The sequence below is a fragment of the Melospiza georgiana genome, chromosome 10 (assembly GCF_028018845.1).
Source record: "Melospiza georgiana isolate bMelGeo1 chromosome 10, bMelGeo1.pri, whole genome shotgun sequence".
NCBI lineage: Eukaryota > Metazoa > Chordata > Aves > Passeriformes > Passerellidae > Melospiza > Melospiza georgiana.
In genome coordinates this window covers 12,413,623-12,441,616 of record NC_080439.1, presented here as the reverse complement: position 1 = coordinate 12,441,616, position 27,994 = coordinate 12,413,623, and the positions used below count along the sequence as shown (strand labels likewise).

Here is a 27,994-nt window from a genome sequence, read left to right as displayed (position 1 = left end):
TTTATGTGCATTTTTTTGTCCCACAATATTAAATACCTGAGGAGCATTCCAAAACAGGTGACTATTTAAAAATGCCTACCTTTACTGGTGAAATATGAGAATGGGAAACAAATCCATGGACATTCTCAATCTGGGACAGATTCTTCTCTGATACATGAACCAGCTCTGGACCTGTCACCTCATTGGCAATGTGGGGAGAGCTGTGCTCCTGTGGGGGTGTGTCTTCATCCTGATAGCGGTATTTCTGAAAAAAAAAAATATAGGAAAAGATCAGGCCACCATAGAAATGAGAAAAGAATCCAGAAAACCTAAGTCAGACAGAAATAGTTGTTTTTCTGACCTTGCTGACTTCAAAGCAATAAAATCTATAAATAAAAATTTTAATTAGCATTTTTATTTTAAAACTGGTCCTATCCAAAAATGTTCCAGCCCTTTTAGTCCCACCTGGGATTATTATAACGCTACCTAAACCCCAGCAGGGTTTACTGTGTCCATAAGAAACATCCCAACATTTTCTAAGCACATTCACTTTCACACATTACTATACTCCCAAGTACATAAATAGTTATTAAGAGTTTATAGGGAAAGCATTTCATATTATTAAAGGTACAGAAAAACTTTCTAAACACATACTCATTTTAATCTTGGAAAAAGTTATTCCTGTTATTGAAGCATATTTAGGATAGACGATATTTCCTTAGGGTTTCTTCTAAACAAAATTCCAAGATCTACATACTACAGCCTAAGTCAAAATAGACATTTTCCTGGTAATTCTTTTCTTTATCATAACCCAGTAGATAACTGCAAGTAACCAATTTGTCTGTAAGCACAGGAACACTACAGCAAGGCAGTATCTGACAGTGCATAACTTCTAACCCTCTCAAGAGTTACATGCAATTTCTATTTCAGGTGACCACAAAGATCCATTCCCACCATCAGAAACACCTACAACATTACAAAGTTAAGATATACAGGATAAAGTACAAAGAAAGTGCTTGAAATGATCTATCAGTTATCAGCTCCTTAACAAATTCTTAAGCCAACTGTTAAGTAGAAGCAATTCAAGTGTATTTTCTCTAAATATACTAATTAGCAGAGAAGCACAAGACCCACTTCTTCCATAAGAAATAACTCCTAAGAAGAAAGCAACAGCATTACAACTTCTGTTACCACAAGAACCAACTCCAAAAACTTTCAGACCTTCTCCTTAGCTGGATGTACCAAAGGAGAGACAGTGAAGTCTGACAGATGAGAAAAATTGCAATGGTTACTCAAAAAGCCCTAGTTTTTCAAATTTTTACCAGAGAGGATTTATGAGATTATTAACTTTATGATTATTATTAACTTAATAGCTCACTACTACTGGAAGATAAAAGTTCTTTTTGTTTCCTTTCCCTGCAGCAGTGAGATGCTGGATTGCTCAGCCTCAGACTGCTGCCATTCATCTTTTTTCTGAGACTGACTTATTTTTCACTTATCAAAATAAAACCCTGAAAGCAGTTGACATTAGCTCTCCAGAGCAGCCATATTAAACACTGGAAACAGGGAAGAATTATAATTTAAACAAAGTGTTGGCCAAAAATGCAAGGGTACGTTACCAGAGTATAAATTAGACCACACTGGCAATTAGAGAAAATAAACATTAGAGCTCCAAGAAGCAGAGAAAATGTCTTGAAGCATCAGAGAATGTAGGACTTCAGTGAGCTTAAAGCAGCCTGCTCCACTAATGAAGGCTGTGCTTGTGATTCAAAATATCCCTAGCAGACCCTGAGCTTTGATTTCTTTGAAATACAGGAAAATTATTTGATCTGGAAACTAAATCCACTTTCACCTCAGACAAGATCCTATAGAAACAAGATGTGGATCATTCCAGTTTTACTGTGGGGGCCAGGGCACCCACAACATTCACACAAAAACCCTGAACACACTAATTAGTCAAATAGTCACAAGTTAATCAAAACTCATTTCCTTTACAGAACAGTTAATATCTTTAGACAAAGCACAGAATTATCTTGCTTTTTTTCCTGAAACCAGACATATTTATTAGAAACAGGTACTATTTGAAACAGATACTTGAACATGACTGAATGTAAACAGGCTCTAGATTTCACTAACAGATGCTATGTTTACATTATAGAGTGTATCAATGCTTATAATATAATAGTGCATGTAAAGTTTTAATAGATCAGTATTTCATTATTTTAATTAAAAATGAAAAAAATGTTGTGGTAAAAACATTTAACACATACTTCTGACAGAGACACTGCCCCAAAAGATTCTGTTGCATAATACAGGTGTGTCAAAATTAATTTAAAACATTTCTTTTCTGATGCAACATAGTTAAAAGGGTATCTTCGGGATAAATTGAAGATAAGTTTTGAAATGTCACCAAACTCTATGGACACTGGTGTAAACTACTGAAAAATCCATTTACTTTAATAAATCAGTGCTAGTTTTGGTGAGATGAAACTCAGAAATGAACCCAATTCACCACAGTGAAATAATTTTTCAGGCCCACAACATCCCTGCTTCAATGCTCAGGCCTAGTAAAGTTAGACAAAAAAAGTACAAAGTTATCTGCAACAATATGCAGGAAAAACAAGGATTTTCTGGACATTTTATAGCACCATTTATCAAAACAGAGAACACCCGTTCACAGGAAAAGCACAGAAAAGTTTTAGGAAACCTTTCTAAGAGATTCACTTTAGTCTTCCTAGTCTCTTGTCTGTATTTTTAAAAGGAGATATTTCAAACTCCCTCCCTTCTGCAGACTTTAGTCCTCCCCACCCACCAGCCATACAATTCCCAAGTCACTGCTCACTTCCAACAACAAAGCCCAGGAACACCCAGGCTGACTTACAGTCTGCCCCTGCTGAAGTTCTCATTTTCACTGTACAGGTCCAACCATAGTTACAAAGAGTTAAGAATAAAAGAAGACTGGAAAAAGTAAATCTAACAACTTGAGTTTGATAAATACACAGGACCTCACAGGGCCAGACCCTTTCTGAAGCAGTATGAATAGGCAGCATGATGCAACCAAGTAGTTTTAGATCATTTGCACACAATTCCCCAAGTTTAAATACTTGTTCTTTTTTCATCATTTCTCCATTGTACCAGTTAAACTAAATCTGAAAGGACCCTTCCAAAGATCATTCCAGCAACTGAAGTTCTTGTGAAGCACTGTTTGACATGCAACACTTCCACTCCTGCAAAAAATTACCTGGATGCAATGTCGAACAGAAAAGGGTAGAGAAGTCTGAATAGCTACATCTCCCCAGCTTTCATAACTCTGTCCCCATTCAGCAGAAAATAACTTTCAACAACTCTAATAACAAAAGCAACAATACAGAATATTGTGCATATCTTGCTAAAACAAAACTAATCAAAAATTCATAATACATTAAAGATGTAATGAATTTGTACAAGTCTTTCCTGTAGTCTAGTGCTAAACTAGAAACTACTGCTTAGAAAAATAATAGTGCCTTCCACCTAAAGGAAAAAAAGGAAGCAAAACTAAAGGGATGCTCCACAACTGCAGAACTGAAGCCAACTTGAAACTTATTTGTAAAAAAAAAAGAAGACTATGAAAGCCAAATAAAATCTCTTTGTAGGTAAACAGCAATTCAGACTGATAAGTTAAAAGGCTGTGAAAAACAAAAGGAACTTAGTACAAGAAAAGATTATAGTATTCATGTCTTTTTAGATCATGTGTTCGTGTCACTGATCATGGAACAGGACATTCAGTATAATTTTCAACTTAGGCATCAACATATGATAAACTGAATTATCTGCAATATTGGAAGAAGGTTTTTTGATATTTGGGTTTGCTTTTTCAAACATAAGCTCAGTATTTTGAGTAACTAACTGCTTCATTCTCAAATAAAAGCACTAAGTTTTCTCTAATAACTAGAGCTATGACAAAGACATAAGGCATTTCACCCTTCTTGAACAGTTTCAGTTTGACATTGTATCTTGAATATAAGTGCCCATAATATGGTTATTTAGGTCACAGTGTTCCATCATATGTCAAAATGCACAGCTACTGTTAAACTTATTTATGTAATGCTTCATGTCATGGACATCCACAAACAATAAAACAGCTGAAGATAAGGATATTTCTAATATTTGTAATAAAGTAATATTTGTAATAAAGTTCACCATTCCAGAAGGCTGAGGAAAAGAGAATAAAGAAGGAATGCTCAGATTGTGAATGTTCTTTTCATGTCGCCAAAAGGGATAACTGAAAACACTATTTTGTGTGATTACTTGTGTGAAATTAATTGTTTAATTAGGTGAAGGACTGGTACAGGTACCCTGCATTACTATTTCACATTGAACACTAAGTAAATATTTAGATGACAAAGGCTGTATCTTCTCAGAGGACAAGAACATTTTATTTTTAGTACTATCCAGCCCTACAACTTTTATTCAAAAATTGACAAGTGCCTGGTGCAAAATCTCTCTGCACTCCAGAGTCGCTGCTCAAGCAGAAACCCTTCGTTCTCCGGGATGCGGGCAATGGAGGGGTACAGCGCGGGCACCACTGGGGATGGGCAGCGGGCCGTGTTTATCCGCAGGTAACTCGGCCCGGGCACCACGGGCCCAGGGCACTCCGAGAGGCCCCTGGGCAGCGCTCTCCGCTCGGGAGGCCGCGGCCGCCCTGCCCCTGCTCCTGCCCCGTGCCCGATGCGCCGCCCAAGGACGCCGTGAAGGCGAGCGCGGCCCCTGCAGCGCCCCCCGGCGGCCGCCCCCAGCCCGGGCAGCGGGGGCCGCGCAAGGCGGGGGGGGGCGGACGCCGCCATCGCTCGGCCCCGCCGCTCCATGCCCCAAGTGCTGCCTGCGTGCTCGCTGGATATTTTTAGTTTGCTCTTAAAGTGAACAGCGTCCCTGCTCTGCAGCTCAACGGGCAAAATCCAGCCCCGGAGTATTTTCATTCCATGGCTTTCTTCCTAAGTTCACTGTTTAAGCATGAGCATATTGTATAAATAAGGAGTGTGCAGTTCCAGAAAGAAAGAAGAAATCTTAGTGTTATATCAAGTAGTTCCCGAATGGCATCAATAAATAGGTACATATTTCCAACTGAAAAATGCTTGGGACACAGGAAGGAAAAGCAAACTCACAACAAGGCAAAGTCTTCCTCCTGGAAATATAGCATTCAACTTCAAGTTCTCTAATATGTATCCTATCAAAAGAGCCATAAAAATTTAGATTCCTCCCTCCTGACATTTATTCACCATCAAGATTTTGTTATACATATATGTATATACACATGTGTATATAAATGCATCACACATGCATATATGTGAGTATATATGTACACACACAACTGATCCCACTTTATAAAATAAAATCTAGTTGAAATATTTTTTGTTAAAAATAAAAAACATGACTTGGAAACACTGAATATATAAAGAAAGTTTTAGAGAGAGATTTCCTAATTTCTGCCTCAAAAGTAACTTCATACACATATCCCTTTAATTTTCAAGTGGCTTTCCAGTACTTAACAGCCTCCTCATATCCTTAACATTGCATATTAATTGTACTGAAATTTTTAAAAAAGACTCTTGACACAACACCGAATATATGCTGTTTACCATTCTGATGATTACCAAATTATGTATGTTTTATTCCTCTGAAACCTAAACAGTTGATGTCGTCCTAAAATGACTAAATGCCTGAGGGCACTGTTAAACCCAAACCTGCCACTAACAATTGCTTCCATCAAAATGATGTCAGGAGGCATTTCCAGCCCTGTATCTCAGTGCAAGTCTCCTGTGTATTTAATTCTCTACAGCTGAAGAAAATGAAAGCCAAGTGCAATAAACTGATTACATGATGATTAATGCTGATTAATGAAGAATGACGACATTTTACATGCGGCATTCAGCAAATTCAAAATGTTGTTCAAAGGGATCTTTAAACAGTAGGCATGATAATTCATTACTTATGTCTCCATCACTAACAGCTCAGATAATTGAGTAAGGCATGGAGCAAAACACACACTTATTTAACCAGAAATTTAAGGTACAGTTACATTAGACACAAAGGCAATCATTCATTAAATGCAGCTTACATTTCCAGGAAAGTCCTTTTATAGACCCACCTTACATCCAAACATTAAAGATATTGTGTTGTTGGTACATGCTACTTTACAGTGGCATAGCATCGGAGAAAAACAATCCAAGTTTTTTATGCTAGGAGACATTTTTTCAGACCCTGTGCACTTCAATCGATCCGTGACTGAAATTCCAGAAAAATGCCTCTGTAAGCGTTGCTTGCTGCCTGTCTTTGACATTTAATCTAGGTCCATAGTGTTCAAAAATAAGCCTTATATAAATAGGTTGAATCCTTCAGGAAAAATGTTGCTTCACGTTAGAAACCAAACCTTATAAAAAAAGCAAAGCAAAAATCCCGTGTCCATTTTTAAAATTTTTGAGTCAGCTTTAAATTTAATTACGTTAGCGCCAGCTTGAAGCGACAACTGTCTCCCGGCCCAAAGTAACACTCAGATGCTCTCAGCCAGAAGCCCGGGTTCGATCCAAGGCAGCTCCACCTGCTGCAGTGCAAGGATTGCAATCTCCTCCATGAAAACAGAGCAACTCCAGCAGAGCCCCTGCTCGCTGTGTGCTGCTTGCTTAGGGGAGGGGCGAGATGGTGCAGCAAGGGACTCGTTACACGGCCCGGCGGAGAGAAAGCCAACGCTTCCTGCAAGGTGCTTTCGCACTGCACCAATGAGCATGTGAAAGCCCTTTTTGAAATCAGCTGGGTGCAATTATAAAACCAGGGACGTTGTAAGACTAACAGCAGGGAATTTGCTGATCTGCAATTTACACTAGCTTTCTCAAGGAAGTGTCAGCAGACCGCAAAATGAATGGCTCTGGGATATTTAATCCTCATTTTCGAACATTAAAAATTCAAGGTTATTTGACACATCAGAAAAATGGTCTTTAACCTGCTGAGTAAAATTCCTAATGGTCTACCAAATGTAATAAAGAAACAGTACAGAAATAATGAATACTCTCCAACTTCAACACAATAAAATCAGAAACTGCTATTTTTCCCCATTAGCACTATGAAATCACGAACAATCTGGACTATGTATCCACTTGATTATGAAGAGCTCTTGGTAAAGCATTTCAAACAACTGTACACGGGAACACTTAAGAGTTCAAGAAAAAAGCTTTTTCCTTACAACTGAGGTAAACACAGTCATAGTCTCCTTAGAATTTGTTGTTCTTTGTTGGGTACTAACAAATAAAAGATGCAAAAATTTTTAATGGGTTGTTTGGGGTTTGTTTTTTAATAAAGCCCAATAAGATTCAAACTTTATTTCCCTTTTAACACGTCCAGGGATCTCTTCAAGATTTCAATCTATTCCTGTATTTTTAATAAATTGCATTACAGAAACTGATGAAATTGGCCCAAAACATGCCCTCTGCACTTACACTGCTCTTGTAGCATAAGCTAACTTGCCTTTGCAAAAAACTTGAATAAAATAACAATAGCCATCATTTCTATTTTTTATTGCATTAAGCAATATTGTAAAGAACTCTCTTTACAAAACTTCACTTAAGTTTTCATCTGTAGCAGCCTTTTGTCATCTTCCTTTTACTTCCTTTGGTTTACCTGATAAGCACCCCTGAGGTAGCAAGTTTAGTGTAGTGTAAAATTGCATCCACACTTCCAGCTCAGAAACTAGTAACTTCATGAATTATACTGAGACACTGTTCTTTATATAAATGTGCAGATTGATGAAACCAAAACTAAGGCAAGATGTCTGGAGAAAAAATGTGTAACTCAGCCCACAGTAAACCTCAAAATAAACTTCATTTGCATGAGGACCTCGTTGTTGGTAGACTCTCCAAGGATTACCAATGACAGTATTTCCACATTAATAAGCATAGTTTTCTTTCCATTGTGTGCTGTGACCTACAATTTTTCACCAAATAGCCTTAGACATGATTTCCCACTGCAGATCATCTTGTGTGTGTGTGTGTAGCAATACGGGCAGGGCCAAAGGAAAAAATCCAACCCTGAATTTAATTGGCACAAAAAAAGACAGAGAGTGTAAAGAACCCAAAACTGCACCTTCTTTGTTAGAATAGTCTAAGTTAGATTATGTTTTTGTTGCAAGAATATCCAAAGGTAACTCTAAGTAGAAAGGCTGACAGAGGAACCTAAAATCCCTTTTATGTTCCTTCTGCTGGCTGGGGGTCCCAGTAAATGGACTCCTGACTGAAGAAACAGGGCAGAGCACAACTGAGCACACACTCAAACACCACACATGGAACACTTGCAAGGGAAAGGAACACAGGCAGAGAGTGCTGACTCTTGCCAAACACAACAATATTCCTATCCCACAAAACAACCTTTTCTGTGCACTTTGGATCAACAATCCACCTTACTTCCATACCTCTAATCACATTGTAATAACATAATTTCTCACTGAAATAACACACAGCCAAATGCATGGCAATTTCATGACAACAAATAAAGTCAAAGAGCCAAAAGCAGTTCTTGAATGTTGCAGAAATAGCTTTTTGGGATGCAGAAAATATAAGCTCTAATGTGCCGTGGGCACAGAAGAATCAATAAGAGGAAGATACAGGCTACACATCCACAAAGGATTCCACCAGGAAGATACAATAAGGAAGAGAAAGCTTAAGTAACTTCAGGCAATTACATCTACATTGTTGATGAAGACCAAATAAAACATCTGAATCTTTCAGCCATGTATTTGCAGCTGTACATAAATAATTGGTTACACTAGAAAATCATTTTGGCCTTCATACAAAGATGAAACTTTTTACACATTTGCCTGCCCACAGGCTTAAAAATACAATGTTTAGACCTATAAAATTAAAATATATTCTTACATATTTTGCTGACTAAATCCTGAGATTTAACTGTAATGGTTTCACTTGTTCAAAACAATTATTTGTGCCCAGAAGCTTTAAAAAAAGTTGTTAGCATAAATCTTTCTGAAATATGAACATACAGTATGTTCTCATATGGAGAAACATATGAAACAGAAGATTTCCAAGTCTGCTTTTGAGCTCTACAGAAACATATCCACACTTAATTATTGCTCTGACTCAAATTGAAGGTTGAATTAACATTTCAAAACACAAAAAATAATGTATTAACACAATGACTAAGCCCTTAATTAGAAGAATATGGCCTTAACTCCCTATCACTTCTCATTGCCAATTCATTAGTCTGTATTTTGCATTATCACATAAAAGCTCCTACAGTCAGAGTTCACCATTTCCACGTTTCCTCAAAAGTGTTCTGAGTGAAAATAACTGGTTTCATCCTTACAAAAACACTACCTAAAATGAATTTTCTTTATTTCAGGCTTTGTTTGAATGTTTACTTGACAATAACCTATTGTTATGTATGGCTCCCACATGCATAATAAAAATCCCCACATTGTTATGATCTTCAATTAGTGAGCAAGACTAATTTTGTTGTCTTAATATAAGAAAGTTCCCTGAGCACTAAGAATATTGGATAGAGAGAAACAAGAGCTATATAGCATCAAAAAAAACACAGTATGAGACTTTCACAGAAACTTAATGCTTCAGTTCATCAGCACTTGCCAACTATTCTTGAGGGAACACAAGTAGTACCAATTTCATTGATCCATGTGTTCCACCTGTATCCTCAACACAACACAGGCTGGGAAACAGCAATCTCATAAGCAACAAGACCTGGAACTCTTATTGAAATGAGTAGTGAAGGTCTAACTTGACAAATGTACCAACTGTTCAGACTGCCAAACCAAAGGGGAAAAGGCTTCATAATTCTTCAGACAGAGCATGTCCCTCAAGTACCACTGCAGGCACCTGTAGGGCTGGTGGGACTCAAGCTTCAGTGTCCCTTCCCCAGAAGCCTGGGCTGGTACACTTCTGGGATATGCAATACCATCCAATTGTTTGAAAAATGCACTTTTTATCATTGGAATTACTTAAATCTAAGAAACTTATTTTATCCTGTTTTCTGCATGACAGTAGTGTGTAAGGTCTTCAAAGAATACACAGAATTCCAAAATGATAAAGAGCTCTGCAGAACAGCTTGGATGCTGGTTTAAGATTACCCCATACTAGCAAAGAGCTCTAATGTAATGTCTGCAATTATTTCTTACTCAAGGAGTAGTAATTTTATCAACAATTTCTATAAGGCAAATGAAATTTGAACACTAATTTGAGAACAACTGATGTGTGGTACAAACTGCATCCATCAGCACCCAGGAAGCTCTTTGGCTCTGCAGTTCTTGCTCCCTGAAGTATCAGATGACCATCCAAGACAATTTTGAGAGAGTAGCCAAAAAATGCACTGCTTGTTCCTGCATGCTCCTGAACTGCCAAAAAATCATTTGCACCATTCTTTCAGGCAAAGGGGTTTATAAACTCAAAACACTGTGAGCTGAAATTCTCCATCTAAAGGGCATCTTTAACAGGTCTCCATTAGATACATGCTTTTGTCAGCTCAGCAGGTAAACATGTTTGCAGGAGTTAAACCAGCAGGCACTGCACATCCAGTTCACAATGCTGATGCGTATATGTCCTTTTCAAGCTTAACACTCATATTAAAATTTGCAGAATACACCTGTCTGTGTATTAAGTTTCCAAAACCCTGAAGAATACCACAGCCTCATTAACTTCAGAAGGAATGTGAAACATTACTCTGGCAAGAGGAAGCTGAATAATAGTTGCCTTTTTTGTTTTTAAACTTGCCCTGCAATGGCATTTAAGCCCAGAATAGGTCCTATAAATAGAAACTTTTCAGTGGGTGTTTGTGATTTTTCTCCCAGTTTATTCCAAGTCTTAAATTGTTACATATGAGACAGATCTGGGACATCACTCCAATGAGGTCCTTCATAATGCTTGAGAAGTCAAGCCAAAAAACAGACAAGACTGTCTCCCTTCCCAGCTGAGTGACTATCACCATGGGCATTTGTATAAGCTTGCTTTAGGAGTTTTCAGTCCAAAACAGAGGAGGAAAATATAATGCAATATTGGAGAAAAAACCCAGAGGTGTCTGCATCATCATGTCCTCTATATGCAAAAATAATCAAACTTCAAAATATGTGGTGACAGACAGAGGAGTGTTCAGAAGCAAAACTTCATGAAAAACAGACTTTCCTGACAATTACCACTGAATAAAGGTCCTACATATTCCAAGTGTGATTTCAAAGCTATTTAGTCATATCATTCATCTGTCAGTTCCTGCCTCTTAGTAATTCTAACATTACAGTTTAACTTCAGCCAAACTGACTGGAGGAATAGAGGTCTCTGAGGATATCAATCATGTGCAAGTTTCTCAGAAGTAGGTTGCAAGCATAGAATAAACACCAAGAAATCCCCACCACAGGAATAGGAAACAAGTGAGAGGGTAAGGCTACCTAAGCAACAACAAGCAGAATTTGTATAATGAGAAAAAGAAAGGATTAAGAATGTCAAAGGGGAGAGAGTCTAGCAAAATGCTTTATGTTTATATTAAAATAGAAGCATAGCTTGACAGAAAGTTCTAGGTAGTACTGTTTTCTAAGGCAGGCATGAAGCCATTGCATGTTTTGGAATTAAAAATGCCCTGAGTGAAACATCTTCCTTTTCCTCTGATGTTTTCAAAGTATTTTAGAACTACTGGAGCATGCTTTACATCTTTAGTTTTCACACAAGAAGTTCCTGAGAATGAGAGAGGTCACAGAATTGGCTAGTATGACTTTTATGAAAGCCAAAAGTCAATGTTATTTTTTCCTAGATGGAAACCACCACAGTCAGGAGAACATCTTCAATACAGACTAGGAAATGACTGAAAAGAAATGGTTCCTTTTGCAATACTTGAAGTTTGATCCAATAAATACACTGTACATGCAGCAGATAGACACCTATCTGACTTTCTGTTAAATTCACTGCAGACAATTATTTCATTAGCAACATCTCAATGAGGGAAAAAACCAAAAACATTACTCTATTTTGAATAAACTGTACTGTGATTAGAATAGAACTCAACTAGAAAATTCCTAAAATCAGAATGTACTACATTGCTTAAAACATATTTAACATGTCCAGAAACAGTCTGTGGTAGGTTGATGACAGGTAAGGATCTAACCAGCCACTCTCTCCCAGAGTGATGAGGGAGAGAATCAGAAAGGCAAAAATGAAGAGGAGAAACCTCATAGGTCAAGATAAATAAGTAAAAGGGGAAACAATGAAAAAAAAAAAAAAAACCAACCACACATACAAATAAGGCAAGCCAAATCACTTAACCACCAGCAGATCAATGGCCAACCTCAGCAACAGCCACTTCCTCCTAAATTATTGCTGAGCAAGAGATTTTAATATATGAAGCATCTTTTCAGTCAGTTTGGGTCAGAGGCTCCAGCTGTATCCCCTCACAACCTCCTGCCCACCCCCAGCCTACTTGCCAGGGCAGCAGAGTGAGAAAGTGAGAGGCCCTGACACGGTGTGAGTGCTACTCAGCACTAGCTAAAACACTGGCATCTTCATCAACAGTTTGTCACAATCCAAAACACAGCACCATATGGCTGCTGAGAGGAAAATTAACTCCATCCCAGCCAAACCTGCTACCAGTCTGACCTGAAAAGTCCTTTAGTATTAAAAACTATGAGATCTTTGCATTCAAAAAACACTAGTGAAATCATTCTGAGTAAAAGTATGTGATTAATCTAAAGCTGCCTTTGATGTGTTGGTTCCATCTGTCCATACAGGAGAAAAAGTATTGATATATAGCCCTAAATGTTTCCATGGGACTCTCAAAAAGATTTCTAGTGAGCAACAGACACTGAATCACAAAGATAAAACTGCTAAACTATAAAAGCCCTCCTGAAAGACCTAAAAGCTTTGCAGCCTTGTCTCATCCCTCCCCCACACCTTCAATGAAGATTTCACCCAGTCACTATGTGATGTGCATGGACTCTAATCTCGAGTGGCAATTATCAGCCAAGCAAGGTTATATTCTCAAGGCTATACTCAGTGGGAAAGATTAAATGCAGCAGGATGTGATTAGCTGGAACTGCTCTCCACAGTGTCAAGACCAGGCTGGAGCAAGGATGTGATTTCGCTCTGGATTGTTCCCTGTAGGACCCAGGCTGACGAGGCTAAGCACAGCCTCCAAAACATGGTTTTCCTTCTGCACCTATTGGGCTTTACAGAAGGCTAATTTGAAGCCTGCAGAACTCTTAGAGGAGGAGTATGATGGGAGGAAAGAGGGACAACACCTTTGAGATTTATTCCAGTATGGATAACATGTAAAGATCCTTCAGTTATTGTAGAATTGCTCAGAATCTGATTCATCCCATCCTATCTGTTTGAACAAGTTCCTTCAGGAAAAGCAGTTTTCAGTAGTGGAATACATTCTAAATGGTCCGTGCAAAGTAGCCACAAAAAGTAGATCTGCTGCTGAATAATTCACAAAGAATTAATAAAGCATCTGTGCCTCCCCTGAAAAAATAAGGGCAGACTGGTAAAAAAACAAGTGAAAATGAGTGAGAGAAAATATATTAATAATACATGTCTTTTATCTGGTGAAGCCTCAAACTACTCCAGATTCATCTCAATTGCTGTTCATGCTTCTTAACACCACATCAAGAAGAGACTGTAATTTGACATATTTGGTGCTACATCAAAGCAGCAGAGCAGAAAAGAGATGAGTCTAACAACCTCTCATAGCCAGGAGATGCAGTGCTTGCACAATACTCCTAACAGTGGGGGTTTCCCCCCTGCAGACAGTGAGAAGGTTCGTCCCAGAGACAAATGCAACTCAGTCCTTCAGCCCTGCTGTGTTAAAAACAGTGAAAGCTGATCACATCTCAATTATAAAATAATCTGCTGAGATCAGGATGGAATCTCAACAGCAGTGCTGGTCTGTCAATGTTTAAATACTTGCCATACATTTCTGAATACACAGAGGACTGTCATTAGGTTCTATAACAATTGCTTTCAAAAAGATTTTTCATACAACAAAGTTGGTACAATGCTTAAAGCAGAAATGCCAATGGTTTATTTCTTACATCACTCTAATGAATCTAAACATTTCAAAACCAGAGATGACACCTTCCTCTGAATAGGAAACAGTTCATAATGCTGCTTTTTGACTCCAATGGATAAAAGCATTTGCTGGCTTACAGTTTTAATTACCCTGCAAGTTCATCACTTTCCCCATCTTAAAATGCAAATCCTCTTATGGGCAAGGACTACAATTGCTATCTCTATCCAATCCAGGTGCTAAGGGTGCTGGTGATTTACACTTTGTCATTAACTGAGAACAGGTAAGGAGGGCTGTTATTGCCTGCAGGTCACTGACTCTACTGCCCCTTCCTGGGAAACTAAAAGGTAAAGGGGAGAGCTGAGGAGAAGCCATAAGCAGTTCAGTGTAGCACTGACACTGCTAATAAGTCAGTATCACTTCTCTCCATTCTTCAAAAGTATTTTCAAAGTATTTCTGCTACTTTTAGCAGAAGTTCTCCTATGGAATGCTCACTAATATGGTCACCAGTACAGTAACAGTTTCAGAACTTGCAAATAAGGACGAAATACCTTAATTAACAAACTGAAAAATAGAGTTGGGGAGTGAAGGTTATTACTTTAAAAAAATTGAAACCACAAATTACAACTGAATCACCATGACAGAACAGCTTAAGCAAGAAGTGTGGGGACTGTTACTTGATCTGAACTTGAGCTCCACAAAGGAATCTCAAATCACATTTTCTTATAGCAGGTTGAATTACCTAAATGCTCATAATGAGCATTTAGATAATTACAGTGAAAATTACTGTCAAATTAGAGCCAAAATTGCTAAGAATTCAAGCAATGATGCATTAAATACTATATTATTCCCAAGTGCCATTTCCCTGGCCACAAGCAAAGTTTCAAAATATTGATCCTGGACTCAGTGCTACTTATCAACCCCAGAGCTTCTGCATATTAACACAAGTTTCTAAATCACAGCATTTCAGCAGGAATCTAGGGCAACAGTCCTGACAGGCATCAGTCCTAAAAAACACCAGCAGCTGTTGGCAAACTAATTGCACAACTGTTCAAAACAGAATATTTCTCCTTAGTATGTTTCAGCAAGATGCTACAGAAAATAACACCCTACTTCAGCTTTGAAATTACTTCAGTTAGGACCCAAATACCTGAGTGAATGTGACAGCATGTTATAGCTAATGTAGGTCATTCTCCACTTCTCCTCCCCTCTGTTGCCTTTAAAACACCTAGAAAACAGAACCTCAACTAAAATTATAGAGAGGTTTTAAACCACCAAGTGGAACAAAACTACTAGCTTAGAAAAAAAATAAAGAAAAGCAGAAAGTATTACTTTTCTGTATAATTTTGAGAGAATCATAAATCTTGCCTAGTGGAAACATTTCTGATCATCTCATCTGATAAAAGACACAAAAATAAAAAATTATAGGGAATAACATCAAGGATAAAGATACTCAGTGGCTTCTATTTGAGAAGCTTAACTGACAAAGCTCTTCATCTTATAAAAAGCAAGCAGCTGAGTTGGGAATGTGACATTCAATCTTTGAAAAGATGAATGGCATAGAAAAGGCACATAAAAGGCAACTACTACTTAAGACAACACAGGCATTAGCAGACAATTAAATTACCCAGCAGATGTTTGAAAGCAAAGAAAAGAAAGTACTGCAGAACTCATTGCCAAAAATATAAAATCAAAAATGAACAGAGCAAATCAACAAGCTAGGGTCTAATAAAAATGTGTAATCACTATCTCAGGAGTGGGACAGCCACTGAGGTGGGCACTTGTCCTTCATTTACAATCATCAAATAGAATCACTAGGGCTGCAAAAGACCTCAAGGTTCATCAGGTCCAACCATGAGCCAGGCCCTGCCATATTCAGCACTAAACCACATCCCCAAGTGCAACATCCACGTGCCTTTTGAACACTTGGAGGGATGGGGATTTCACCACTTCCCCAGGCTCTCTATTCCAATGCCCAACTGTCCTTTCAGTGAAGAATGATTTCCTAATGTCTAACCTAAGCCTCATCTTAAGATGAATTACCAGTCATAGTTGGAAAGGATCCACAAAGCTTACCCACAAGTCCAACTCCATTTTTAATGAGTACCTATACTCTGAAGAATTCAATTTGCATCACCTACTGCCAGAGCATCAGAGATTCAGATCAACTCAAGGCTGCCCCTGGGCATCTTAACTACTGGTTAAAGAAAGGCTGATATAATAACAAACAGAAAGGGGAAAGGCAAAGGGAAGGAAACTACAAAAAACTTAATGCATTGTGCACTGCAGTGCTGGGCAGCATCCAACAAAGCCATACAACACAGAATGCAGACAAGAAAGTTTTCACATTCCTTCTATGTTTATTTCATGCTTTAAGAGAAGTCATCACAGAGAGCTGAAGTCACTTCATAGCACTTGGATTGCTGAGGACACACAAGTTTAAATTAAGAAAGGAAGAGATACACCCAATACTTGCCAGAGTTCTCAAAAGCCCTTTAAGACATTTCATGAAAAAAAGCAGAGATCACCAAAATAAAAATGGTTTAGTGTTGCTCATTCTCATATTACAGAAAATCATTAAATAAGCTAATGAAGGCTGGGATAATCCAATTTTAATGAAAATTACCACATTCATATATTTGTATGAGGGATGTGTTTGAATATTAACTATATAAAGGAATTTCCAAAATAATACAGGACTACAGAAAAAATATGTAATACTAACAAGATTTGACAGCTTCACGATCAGCAGGTCAACAAATTACCATCAGCTCTGTAGCCTGCAGTTAACCCTTCATTTCTTTCTAGCGTTCAAAAGAACATCCTCACATACTTCTGAAGTCAGAGGGGCAGGGAAGCTCTGCAGAACCTGGGCAGCAGATCCCATCCTGTCCCTGGCTGTCACCCTGAGCACAGCAGATCCCATCCTGTCCCTGGCTGTCACCCTGAGCACAGCAGATCCCATCCTGTCCCTGGCTGTCACCCTGAGCACAGCAGATCCCACCCTGTCCCTGGCTGTCACCCTGAGCACAGCACTCTGAGCACAGCAGAGGGCAGCAGCTCTCCACCGCCAAGGCTGCATCTCCCTGCTGGCAGCAGCCTTGGGAGGTAAGAATGCAAACCACTAAAAGGAGAGTGTATTCCTGCCTTTGAAGCCCTCCTTTTACAGAAGCACACTTCACTCTCTACAAAGACAAAAGAAAAATCACTCTGATATGCAAGCATCAGATCTGAGCTAAAAACAAAACCAGAGAAGAAACAAGTTGACTCTATCAGAAAGGTTTCATTTCCTTCATTGCAGTCACAATCTGCTGCCCAAGTTGCTTCAATGTGCTGTTGATACATTGCAGAACACTGGTGAGCCAATGCACAGAACCTAAATTTTGAGTTCCTGAACGAACAGATGAAGAAACATTTTAATTAGTGGTAGAAAAAGTAAAGGTTTTCAGATTGCCAGTTAGCAATCACTGAGTTGAAACAATCCTATTTTAAAATTAACTTTCCTATTTAGAGTTACCAGATATGTACTTTTACAATCCCTGTGACAGCAGAGATACATTAGAATATGCTACAAATGGTGCTTAAAGGATTTGAGATGACTAAAAATCCTTCTTTTTGGATCCAACCCAATCTGATGCTTTTTGTTCAAAATGCAAAGTGAGACATTTTTCTGCTAGGTCTCTCACACAGCCTAAACACATAATAAACAACTTAATATGATCTTTAAAATCATCTAGCTATATCATAATGAGCTTGTGTTATCTACATTATTGTTATAAAAGTCTTTAATTAACTAATTACTTTAGCAGCAAGGATCCTTTTGATTTCCAGCTTTAATTTATTTTGGCTTAATTCTTATTGTTCCCATTTCAGCATCATCTCATTTGAAAAGTCACTACCATCTTTTGAGTTTGGAAACATATTCCCTAAGCCATCAAGACAAACTCTTCCAACTTTTTTTTTCCTGCCCCTCCTTTCCAGACAGCACTTCCCTCACCAGTACTTCCAGTTGTGTATGTGCAATTTGCAGTGATCCTTATATAACACCCTGTAAAACAGAACTTTTCCATCTCCTCAGAATACTCTGATGCCCTCCAAAGAGTATTTCAATCAAGCAAAATAAGATCAGGAACAGAGTTAGAGAGACCATGCAGCTTCCAGTCCAACTACAGACTTCTTTCCAGTTGCTTGAATTACAGCTCCTGGCCTAAAACCAGCTGTGTGCATCAGATCCAGTGAAAAAACTATTAGGAAGTTAGTAAATAAAGAAATTTATTAATTTTTCACCATACAAGTGATATTTCTTTCCAGGAAATTTTCTACAAACAGCTCTCAAGATACATTTATTCATAACAGATCACTAAGTTAAACACTAAGTTAAGTGCTTAGATCACTAAGTTAACTAAGTATTCCCTTGCCATTTCCTTAGCCTGAAGAAAGATGAAGCCCAGCAGGTTTCATGAAAAGAAAGATTTCATATAATAAATAGTTCTCCTTTTGCCTTCTTGAGTAATTGTTTTTATAGAATTTAATTACAAATAGCAGCAGAAAGGTGATTTGGTTGGGGATTCTTTTTAAAATGAACTGCAAGAGCATATCACTTCAGACTGCAGAATTATTAAAATTATTTCAATTTCTTCTTCATTTTGAGTCTGAAGTTCTTTTGAGGAGAACTGTACCTGAATTAACTAAACTAAAGCTAAAGCAACCCAAGCAGTAGATTTTTCAGACTCAGTCATGTGATATACTTGCATTTTACCACATATGAATAGGTTTTGGGGTTGTTTTTTTCCAAATAGAAAAACAGCAGACTGAAGAATCAGACAGAAGTCTCTTTCTGAGTAAAACATTTACAAAAACATACAGGAACATACTAGAAGTCAAATGTGTACAGCTTTGAATTACTACATATTTTCAAAGAAATAATGAGCATACAAAAGTGAAAGGCCATCTTTTAATTACAGGAGAAAAATGGACCAAGTTCATCATTATAACACTATCTACAGAGTGTTAGCTAAGTCCAAGAACCTTGCAAGAAGTGACTGTTCCATTCTGGATTCAGTGCTACCACATTTGGCCAACCCACGCCAGCAGCTGCAAAACCTGAAGAGCCTTTGGAGTTTGCTTAAGAGAAAAGCTCTGGAGATACAAGATGTGCAAGTGGTGTGTCACCTACACAATGTGCAAAGCACTCCTCAGCAGTGGTGTCCTCGCCAGGTAATCAAGGCATCCCAAATACAGGTGGCTAAATGCAACTATCACACAATTTTTCCAAAAGGCAAAAAAGAACAGCCAGAGAAGAGAGAATTCTCTGCAGTGGTTCTCCATCTTAAAGGAACATTTGAGAGAACTGTGAATGAAGGCTGGCACAGGCAGACCCACTAAGGCAAGAGCAAAAATGTCCTCAACAAATCTTATTTGTGGCACAAGTAAACTCACTGTTAGAGCACAAAGACTGAAAGAAGGAAGTAATTATTATTCTAATGTTTTCACTGCATGAAGGGTAGGGCACCACTCTTCCAGGCAATACGGGCTTGTCACTAAAACCCCCTAAGGCCTGTTCATTCTTTGTTGGGCATTTAGATGAATTCAGAAAATGCTGATGATTCCTGCCCACACTGACCTTTAAGACAGCAGCTCTCAGTTATATTTTAAGTATGCATTAGAATTTCATTAAAGAATATCCTTCCCTCCTCCAAACTAAGATATGGCAGTATATGGTCTTCAAAGAAACATATCCTACAAACACAGTAACCTAACAAGGTTGAATATCTCTTAAATACTGCTGTTCTGCACCTGAATATGTTTTCAAAGTTTTACTTTTTCTGGTCTGGTAAATACCAGTCCTAGGAATGAGATTCAAGTAATGTTATTCCCACTTATGAAAGTATGAGTAATACCCCCTGACAAAACATCAGACTATGATTAAGCCTCAAATAAAATGTAAAAACACCCCTCATGTTAACAAAGCCCTGGTGCAATGCACTGCATTGACAAAAGAAGTGATCAAGCACAGGGCTGGTTGGCTAGTAAAACAAATCTGACTAGCAGCATACCAGATAATCAGCCAGTGAGCTCAGCCATCCTGAAATCTCACTTCAAATAAGAGAGGAAGCCTTTTGGGGTTTTTGCATCAAGAAATCCAAATAGCTCTGTCTCCTGAAGGAATCGTGTTAGAGACCATATGCCCAACTATGAACAACCCTACATTTATTCACCCACTGTTTTCTCCCACTGTTTTCATTACAACAGGAAACTATGCCAAAGTTGTTCACTCAGAGGGTCCAGTTCCATGAGCAGCAGCCAAACTGAGCAAAGAGTTAGATTCTGCTGCAGAGAGAATCACTGCTCTTCTCACCTTCTCCTTCCTCAAGTGTTGAGCTGTTAAGTTTTACCATTTTACCTGCCTTTCCAGGGGCATCTGAATCACTTCAACTGCCCAACAGTTAACAACTCTCCATCCCAGCAGCTATCTTCCAATGGTTTAGTGCTTGTTTGACTTTTCCATGAGCTGTTTCCACTCAGTAGCCAGCTGAAAAGCAGAGTTCTAGCAGGTTCCTAGCAGGTGGGCAGTGAACAAAAAGGGATAGAAGCATTCTCAGCAGCACCAGCAACTGGGTTTCACAGTCACTCATGCAGCCAGAGATTGAATTCTTTTCCCAAAGTAAACAAGGTCAGCAAAGCAAAAGTGATCAGGAATGAATGCTTCACCACTCTGATGCCATTAATACCTGGAAAATTACTCAGGCTATGATTATCAGCTCCTCTGAAATAAATCCACACAGCTCCAGGCAGGAAAATTGAGTTACACAGATGCTTTGAAGGGGTCTTATTTGTAGGATTGATTTCAAAAAGTTATTCTCCTTTTTTACTACAGTTTTCAGCATCTCCATTCTCAACATGTTCCACACCATGTTCTCAGAGTCAGTCCAACTCCCTGGTGCAATAACCAAATATAACCCATTTGTCATTTATTTCTAGTATTAATTAGCAGCTTTTTCATTTCAAGCAGAAGGAGAAATAAGTACAAACACACACAATAACACAAGAGCTTCATGTTAAATTCATCAGTTTCATATAAACATCTCAGGAGCCTGATATTCAGTTTCTTGTAGCACACAAATTCTAATAAATATCAACATCACTGATGCCAGCATGAATAACTACACAATCCTATTAACTTCTGGGTTAAACAGCCCTGTATGCTTGCAGCCATTTAGAGAGAGCAAGCAAACACAAGTAAACAAGGATTAACTTAGAAGATGCTCTGTATAAAAAGCAAACAACAAGGATTTATACCTTTGGTCTGTACTCTATGTACATTTTGATCAGACTAGATAATCCACCTAAGGAAAAGCCAAAGAACACCACAGAGGAAGTGCCTCTGGCTCAGGATGTTCTTGAGTCTTAAACTGCTTAAACTCCCAACTGTCAGTAGGGAGAATACCAAATACCATGTTAACAGAAAGAGAACTCTGAAATCCAGATAACTTCCTTAGAAAGAAGTTAAATGCAGACAGTTTATTATATCCTTGTAATCCATATATAGTAAGAATGTAAATTTCTAATAATGATTTGCTTTAAGTTAGTCAAAGTTTTCTCCTACTTCCCTATACAGCTTTTCAGATTCTGCATATCAGGTCCCTTCATCATTTCCTCCATCATCATACTCTGCCACCTGCATCACTCTTGGTGTCATCAATAATCACCTTGAAACATATTCATCTTCAAAACTCTGAGAAACCACTTTCAGTTCCATCCATAGGATTCAAAACATAATATTTCTTAATTTCTTTAGCTACAACCACCAGCTATCTGATGTTGCACTGAACCCAGTGCAACATTTATTTGCCCTGCAGAGATCAGAAGCATAACCCTCTGCCTAAGTTCATTCTGTATATTAAAACTTCAAACTTTTCAAAGGGCTGTTCACAAATACAGGCAGCTGAGACATCATTTCTCCTGCCATGACCATCAGCTCAGTGTTCTCAGCATGTATTCCCCACTGATTTTAGCAAATATCATTTAAACCCAACATGGCAAACATTTCTCACACTTGGTCTCCTATTCCACATGAAAGCTGGCCAATCCTTGAATTTGACACTTCCCAACTATCTAGTAGGCAGCTGCTTCTTTAGCATTGCATTATACATCAATGCAAGAGCAGTATCATAGCATCTGCAGATGCTGCCAACATTAGAGCTGCACCATTTTTTCACTTCCCAAAGCTTTTATGACTGATTCTGCACCCTTTTTTTCAACACTGTAACCAGATGACATAGCAAAGGCAAATGATTTATTATTAGTATTATTCAACTGGCTCACCAGGTAACTATTATTTGTCCAATCAAATAAGTTTGGAAAGCAATTTGCTTTTTAGTGAGGACATGGAATGTTGGCAAAATTAAGTCCTTGGCCAAAACCCATTCTGACACATCATTCACATGTGCCAACTTGGCAGAGCTGTTGTGTACTATTAAGTACTGAAAGTATTTCTTAAGCTTTCGGTGTAAAAATTGCCCATATAACTAATTTACATCTCATCAACAATTTTAAACTCAAAATTCTGTATTTTGCTCCTCCACTTAAGAAAACAAATTCCTTTGGGCCCACCAAGTAATTTCTCCATCAAGTTTATACATAAAAGCTTAGCTTTTCACTATTTCTGTTTTCACACCATTGCCTCTCACATTTTATTTCCTACCAACATTTTCAGGTTTTATGCACACAGTACATAACACAGAAGGCTGAAACTTGCATTGCAACCTATGTTTCCTCAAACACTTGTTAGACCTGGAATACAGGATCAAGTACAGTGGAAAATCATCAAGAGGGTCACTTGGCTGAAGCACAATGAAGAAAGGTTCAGGGAACTGGGCTCGTTCACCCAGAGAAAGGCCCTGGGCAGGAGCTGCTAGCAGCCTTCTCACATCTAAGAGGAGACAGTAAGAAAAAAAACTGGGCCCTTGTTGTGCCCAGCAGGAAAACAAAACCAAATCAAAACCCTGAGTGACCTGGTCTAAGTTGATGCTGCCCCTTCTTTAAGCAGATGGCTGGAGAAGATCACTTCCAGTACAAATTCCATTATGCACAAAATCATTTAAGCTGAGGCAAATTCCAAAACCTGACTATAACATCAATGGGACTCAGCTACAGTGAAAGGCACAGCCAAGGAGGAAAGCTGCAGGAATCACAGAAACTCAGTGTCACCTTCCCCACCTGACCCATGCCAGCTGTAGCTGTGCTCCTGTGGTCAGGCTCCTTGCAGCCACATCAGGAGCTCAGGCTCCCACTTTATGAGGTCTCCCAGCTTAAGTTTTACAGCTTAGGAAAAAACCCTTCACCTTTCTCCTCTAGTAACAGTTTGATGCATTATACATTTCTCCTCTCCTGAAATACTGGAATTTGGTTACTGTCAGAAACAAGGACTGCACCACACTGATACTGCTCTGATATATCCTCTGAAGCAGGATGCTTCTTAGGATTTTGAAATAAAAATGGTACAAAACAATTGTTTTTTCACACTTGTCAGGCTAGATATATTATTTAAAGCTATTCTAGATCATTGTCATTTTAAATTCAACTCCTTTGCTGGAAGTATACTATGGAACAAAGTTAAGAATGACTGCTAAAAATTGTTTTTTCTGGAAGAATCAACGACTTTTCATATTCTGTATTTTTAAGTGCCATGAACTCATTTAAAACTGTGACTTAAATAAAAATCATTACTGTAAGCTCAGCCCACGTGCCTGCTCTTAATAGTATCCATGGTTGCAGTGATGCAAATTTGCCTACCTACATCAAGCCAATGTGCCCACATAAGGAGGAAAAAATACTGTATTAATCAGTATTCTTTGCACTAGATTTGGGCCAAGTAAACCAGTTAGAACCTTTGAAGACAGGACAGAAATTAGTTTAATGACCTGTTCACCTATTATGACTAGATCTGAATTTTGAACTAAGCAGAAAAGAAATATCAAAGACCAAATTACAAAAGACTTCTGAAATCCACTATAAAATTTCACTGGCCAAATTCTTCTCTGCCCTAGTCAGAAAAGAGTAACAATGAATTGTTTCAAATATGCCTCCACTCAAGGTAGAGAAAGGGGAAGCATTTAACATTTTTACTAATCCTATCATACATTACATTAATGCTGATTTCAAAATTGCCTTACTTACATGCATTGATTTTTCTTGAGATTTGAAATATAGTTTATGTACAAAACCAAGGAATGTAGTTTTTATTAGGCTACAACTATTAGATACACACAGGTACACAGGGAAGCACACAGCTCTTTTCTAAGCCCCACTTTAAATAAACTGCTTTTGTTGAAGCTACAAGGTACTTCAGCAGCATTTAGTTAAATGAGGTCAAAACTTCACAAGAAGCAGGCAGGAAGGATGAAGTGCTGATAACTCCAGGTGGAAATGCACCATCAGTCTAATCCCTGCAAGGCTGGGCTGTGCAGAGCTGATCTCTCCCTCTCCTGTGCAACATTTCTGTGAGCATTTCTGTAAGCAGTCTTACTTTCTTAGCAGCACAGAGCTAAGCTAGTCATACTAAATAACAACTCTTTTTCACAGAATGTTTTCTGTTGGCTTAACTTTCCATATAAATTGTCTTTCTGCTCTTAGACAAGTAGATATGTGAAGGTGAGCAAACGCACAAAATAAAACTAAAGTTTTAAAAAATGGTAGCTCTGCCTTTTTTAAAATAAGTACAGTAAAATTAAGATACATATCAATATAACTGAAATGAAGCAATCAATATCCAATCCCAATCTCACTGTACAAAAGAGAATATTCTAAAATAAATAAAATCAAAATGCCACAAATTACTATCATTCAAACATGATTTTAAAGGGTATATTTAACTTCCAAAAGAACTGTGACAGTTCAGACACCAGAAAGACTCCTTTGCTAGTGAGAGACAAGATAATTTCATTCATTCCAGTCAGCCTTTGCTTCCTTGTGTCAAAAAACCCGGAAAGCATCTTTTCTTTGGTAAAAGCTATCATTAAATTCACCTAATATTCTTAAAGATGTTCAATTTTATTCTACTTCTTGAGAAGAAGTTTGTATAAGCAAGTTTTATGGTTTCAAATTATCCAGAAGAATGCTAGAAGTTAAATCAGTTTGTCAAAAAAAAAATAAATAAATAAACTAGCAGCTATCTCAACACCCAGGGAAAGGGGAGCAATACAGAACAATTTTACTACTTGAAGGAAAATAAAAGCCTCCAAAACACCAAACTCACCAAGCCCATATTTCACAAGCACAGTACTAATATATTACATTTATGCATCAGATTTTATCTTTAGCAGTTACAAGTGGACTGCATTAAAAACAAACTTACATAAAACTTTATCCTAGCACAGAAGTAATGACTCTAAGTTATCTGGGTGTCTTCATCTCCAAGCAGCAAGATGTCAAAATAATAAAGCATCTTGAAATATATCCATCCCTAACATGACTTGCCAGATTCATCTTCTTCTCTTTGATGATTATTTTAAACATGTCCTGATAAAGGTTATGTAAAACATCATTTGGAATTTCTTATTCTGGAATAAAAAGCAAACTACTATTTGAGCACATTTAAAGAGAGTGAATTTTTACAAAAGAGTGCCTTACTGCAGAATGAGGGAAAAAAAAAACCCCATTCTACTACACTTTTCAATATGTGCATAATTAGTTCTTCAAAGCATTAACATCTATAATTGTTCTTAGCAACAACTACGGAATTTAGTTTGATGATCTGTACAGTTTAAACTTTAAAAAAGATCAACAGTAGAAAACCATCAAGGCATTTTCATTACAGGTAGTAAAAACTGGAAGAAAGATGCAATAAGAACTTCCGAGATTGCAGGCATTAATCAAAAGCTTTATTGTCTTACCTTTGTTGTTACAATGCATAAGCAATCCATCCTTTCAGCATAGCAGGTATATTTCCAAACATTTAAAAGGTTTATATTCAGTCACAGCTAAACACCATCTCAACAGAATGAGAAAAAGCACACTTATTTAATAGTCAAAACAGCTGAGTGAGTGCCAGCTTTCCCTTTGGATTCATTCAGAGGTAGAAACACCGTGGAGAAAAAGCAGCAGGCTAAAATACAAATGCTTTAACTTTCATGAAAAATTCTTAACCTATTTTGGTTATCTATGTCTGAAAAAGTTAAATGTATCCTTGCAAATATTCCACAAAAGATGTCAAATCCTGTTCCATACCAGTTAAGTACCTCTTCGTATTCTATTTCAAATACTCCTCTGTCAGGATTACCTAACACATGAGCATCACAGGGAATCATTTGATGAAATGCAATACAAAATTATTTTACAGCAAAAAATCTCAATTCAGCTTTTCTTAGCTGGCTAGGATTTCTAAAATGAAGCGTTTGTTCAAAAATAGTTTTGGTTGCAAACAAGTATTTCTCCCCTAACGTCATTTCAGCATTTGCAGACTGCAAAATAACTGATTTCCTAAGCAGTAATGAATGGAATATTCCATGTAGATCAGGGAGAGGAGAAAGTGGCAAGGAAAGAGTAATGCATATTGCAAGAGAAATGCTATTTTGAGCCTTGAATTAACCTAGAATTTCATTTCCTTTTGTAAGGCTGTAATGCTGTGACAAAGCAAAGTTTGAATGCGCAGGCATTGTCTTCTGTGCCTAATTAGCACAGCTGGGAAAAGTCTAACTCTTGGGCACAAAACAACCTCCTGTGCACTCTGAAACACTAACCTGACAGTTCCATCCATTGGTAAGGACCTTATTACATTAATTTCCCACAAGAGGCATTGAAAGCAGCTTGTAAACTCAGCTCCCACTGTCTTGTCCTATTAGGTCCCCCACTAACACCTTTGCTGCAAACACAATGAAGTATATTGAAAAAACTCAATGACTAATTTCAAGCTATTAAATCTCATCTGTATCGTTCTGCTTTTACCCCAAGATGTACAACTGACTGCATTTTGCACCAAAACAATTCTAGAATGTACTGTGTATCTAGAGCACTCCCTTTAAACTTTCTGCAACTTGGCTCCCAGCTCTTCTGTACATACTGGGAGAAGTGGTGTGGGGGGGGCTGTTAGAGGGGATGAAGGGGGTATATAACAAAACTAATCTTGCCAAAATTACACATTTTGTTTTTTTGTGGATGATATCTTTATAGGACAAACTTGAATGGAATTTTAGGACAGATCTTACACCATTCAAAGACTAAGATGATGATTTTTACCTTGTATGTCCACGTCAAGCCAGAGATATTTCTCATTTTTATACTGTCTATAAAATATGTGCAGATTTTCTGCTATGACCACCTAGGTGAAATTCTCACTGCTACAAAGCATCAGAGGAAAAAATATGCATCTTTCAGACTGCTGAAACTGGCTGAACCCAGACAGAAGGCTAAAAGTTCTAACTTCAAAAAACAAAAAAGAACAAATTAGGCTGATGAAACATTCCTGTGTCAGAAAAGGGAGGGAGGGAGGGATTACCTTCATAGCTGAATGCACATGAGCTCTCTCACAAAGAAATTCTTGCATTTCCCAAGTACTCTTTTAGGAAGACTATAAGGTTCAGAGAAATTAACAAAGTGCAAGTATCCAAAAAGTTAAGCAAAGGCATTTTTAGGTAACTTGGCACATGTCCAGTGTGTAGGCCAGAAACATCTCCAATGACTAATACAAGACATGCAGTCAGTCCAAATGCACATTTCTTGCACAAACAGCTAGGAACACCAATAGCACATGGAAACTTGGCTTGTCCCTCATGCTCTGTCCATGAAGGGCAAAGATTAACAATCCTGCTCACCACTGAAATTTCTCTCAGCCACCTTAGCACAAGATTACGCTTTTGCAGATTATTCCTGGCTACAATTAGCTTATGTCAAGAATCAATCACTTTTAGTCTCAATTTTTTGTTCTCTTGCCTTCTTTGGGACACTTTTAGAACTAAGGGACATTATCATACCATTTTTCTCC

At 37.9% G+C, this 27,994-nt stretch overlaps 1 protein-coding gene across 10 annotated transcripts in view; it reads right to left on the bottom strand.

The window, feature by feature from the left end:
• The window catches only part of DLG1 (discs large MAGUK scaffold protein 1), a 140,650-nt gene that overhangs the window by 89,375 nt on the left and 23,281 nt on the right, over positions 1-27,994 (bottom strand). For 7 of the 10 annotated variants that reach the window (XM_058031093.1, XM_058031084.1, XM_058031085.1 and 4 more), the window contains exon 4: positions 80-244. In XM_058031093.1, coding sequence (XP_057887076.1) covers positions 80-244 — 165 coding nt within the window. Of the gene's footprint in view, positions 1-79; positions 245-6,103; positions 6,617-25,907; positions 26,451-27,994 lie in introns of those variants that run through there. The other 3 variants (XM_058031090.1, XM_058031088.1, XM_058031089.1) reach the window with 3 other exon arrangements.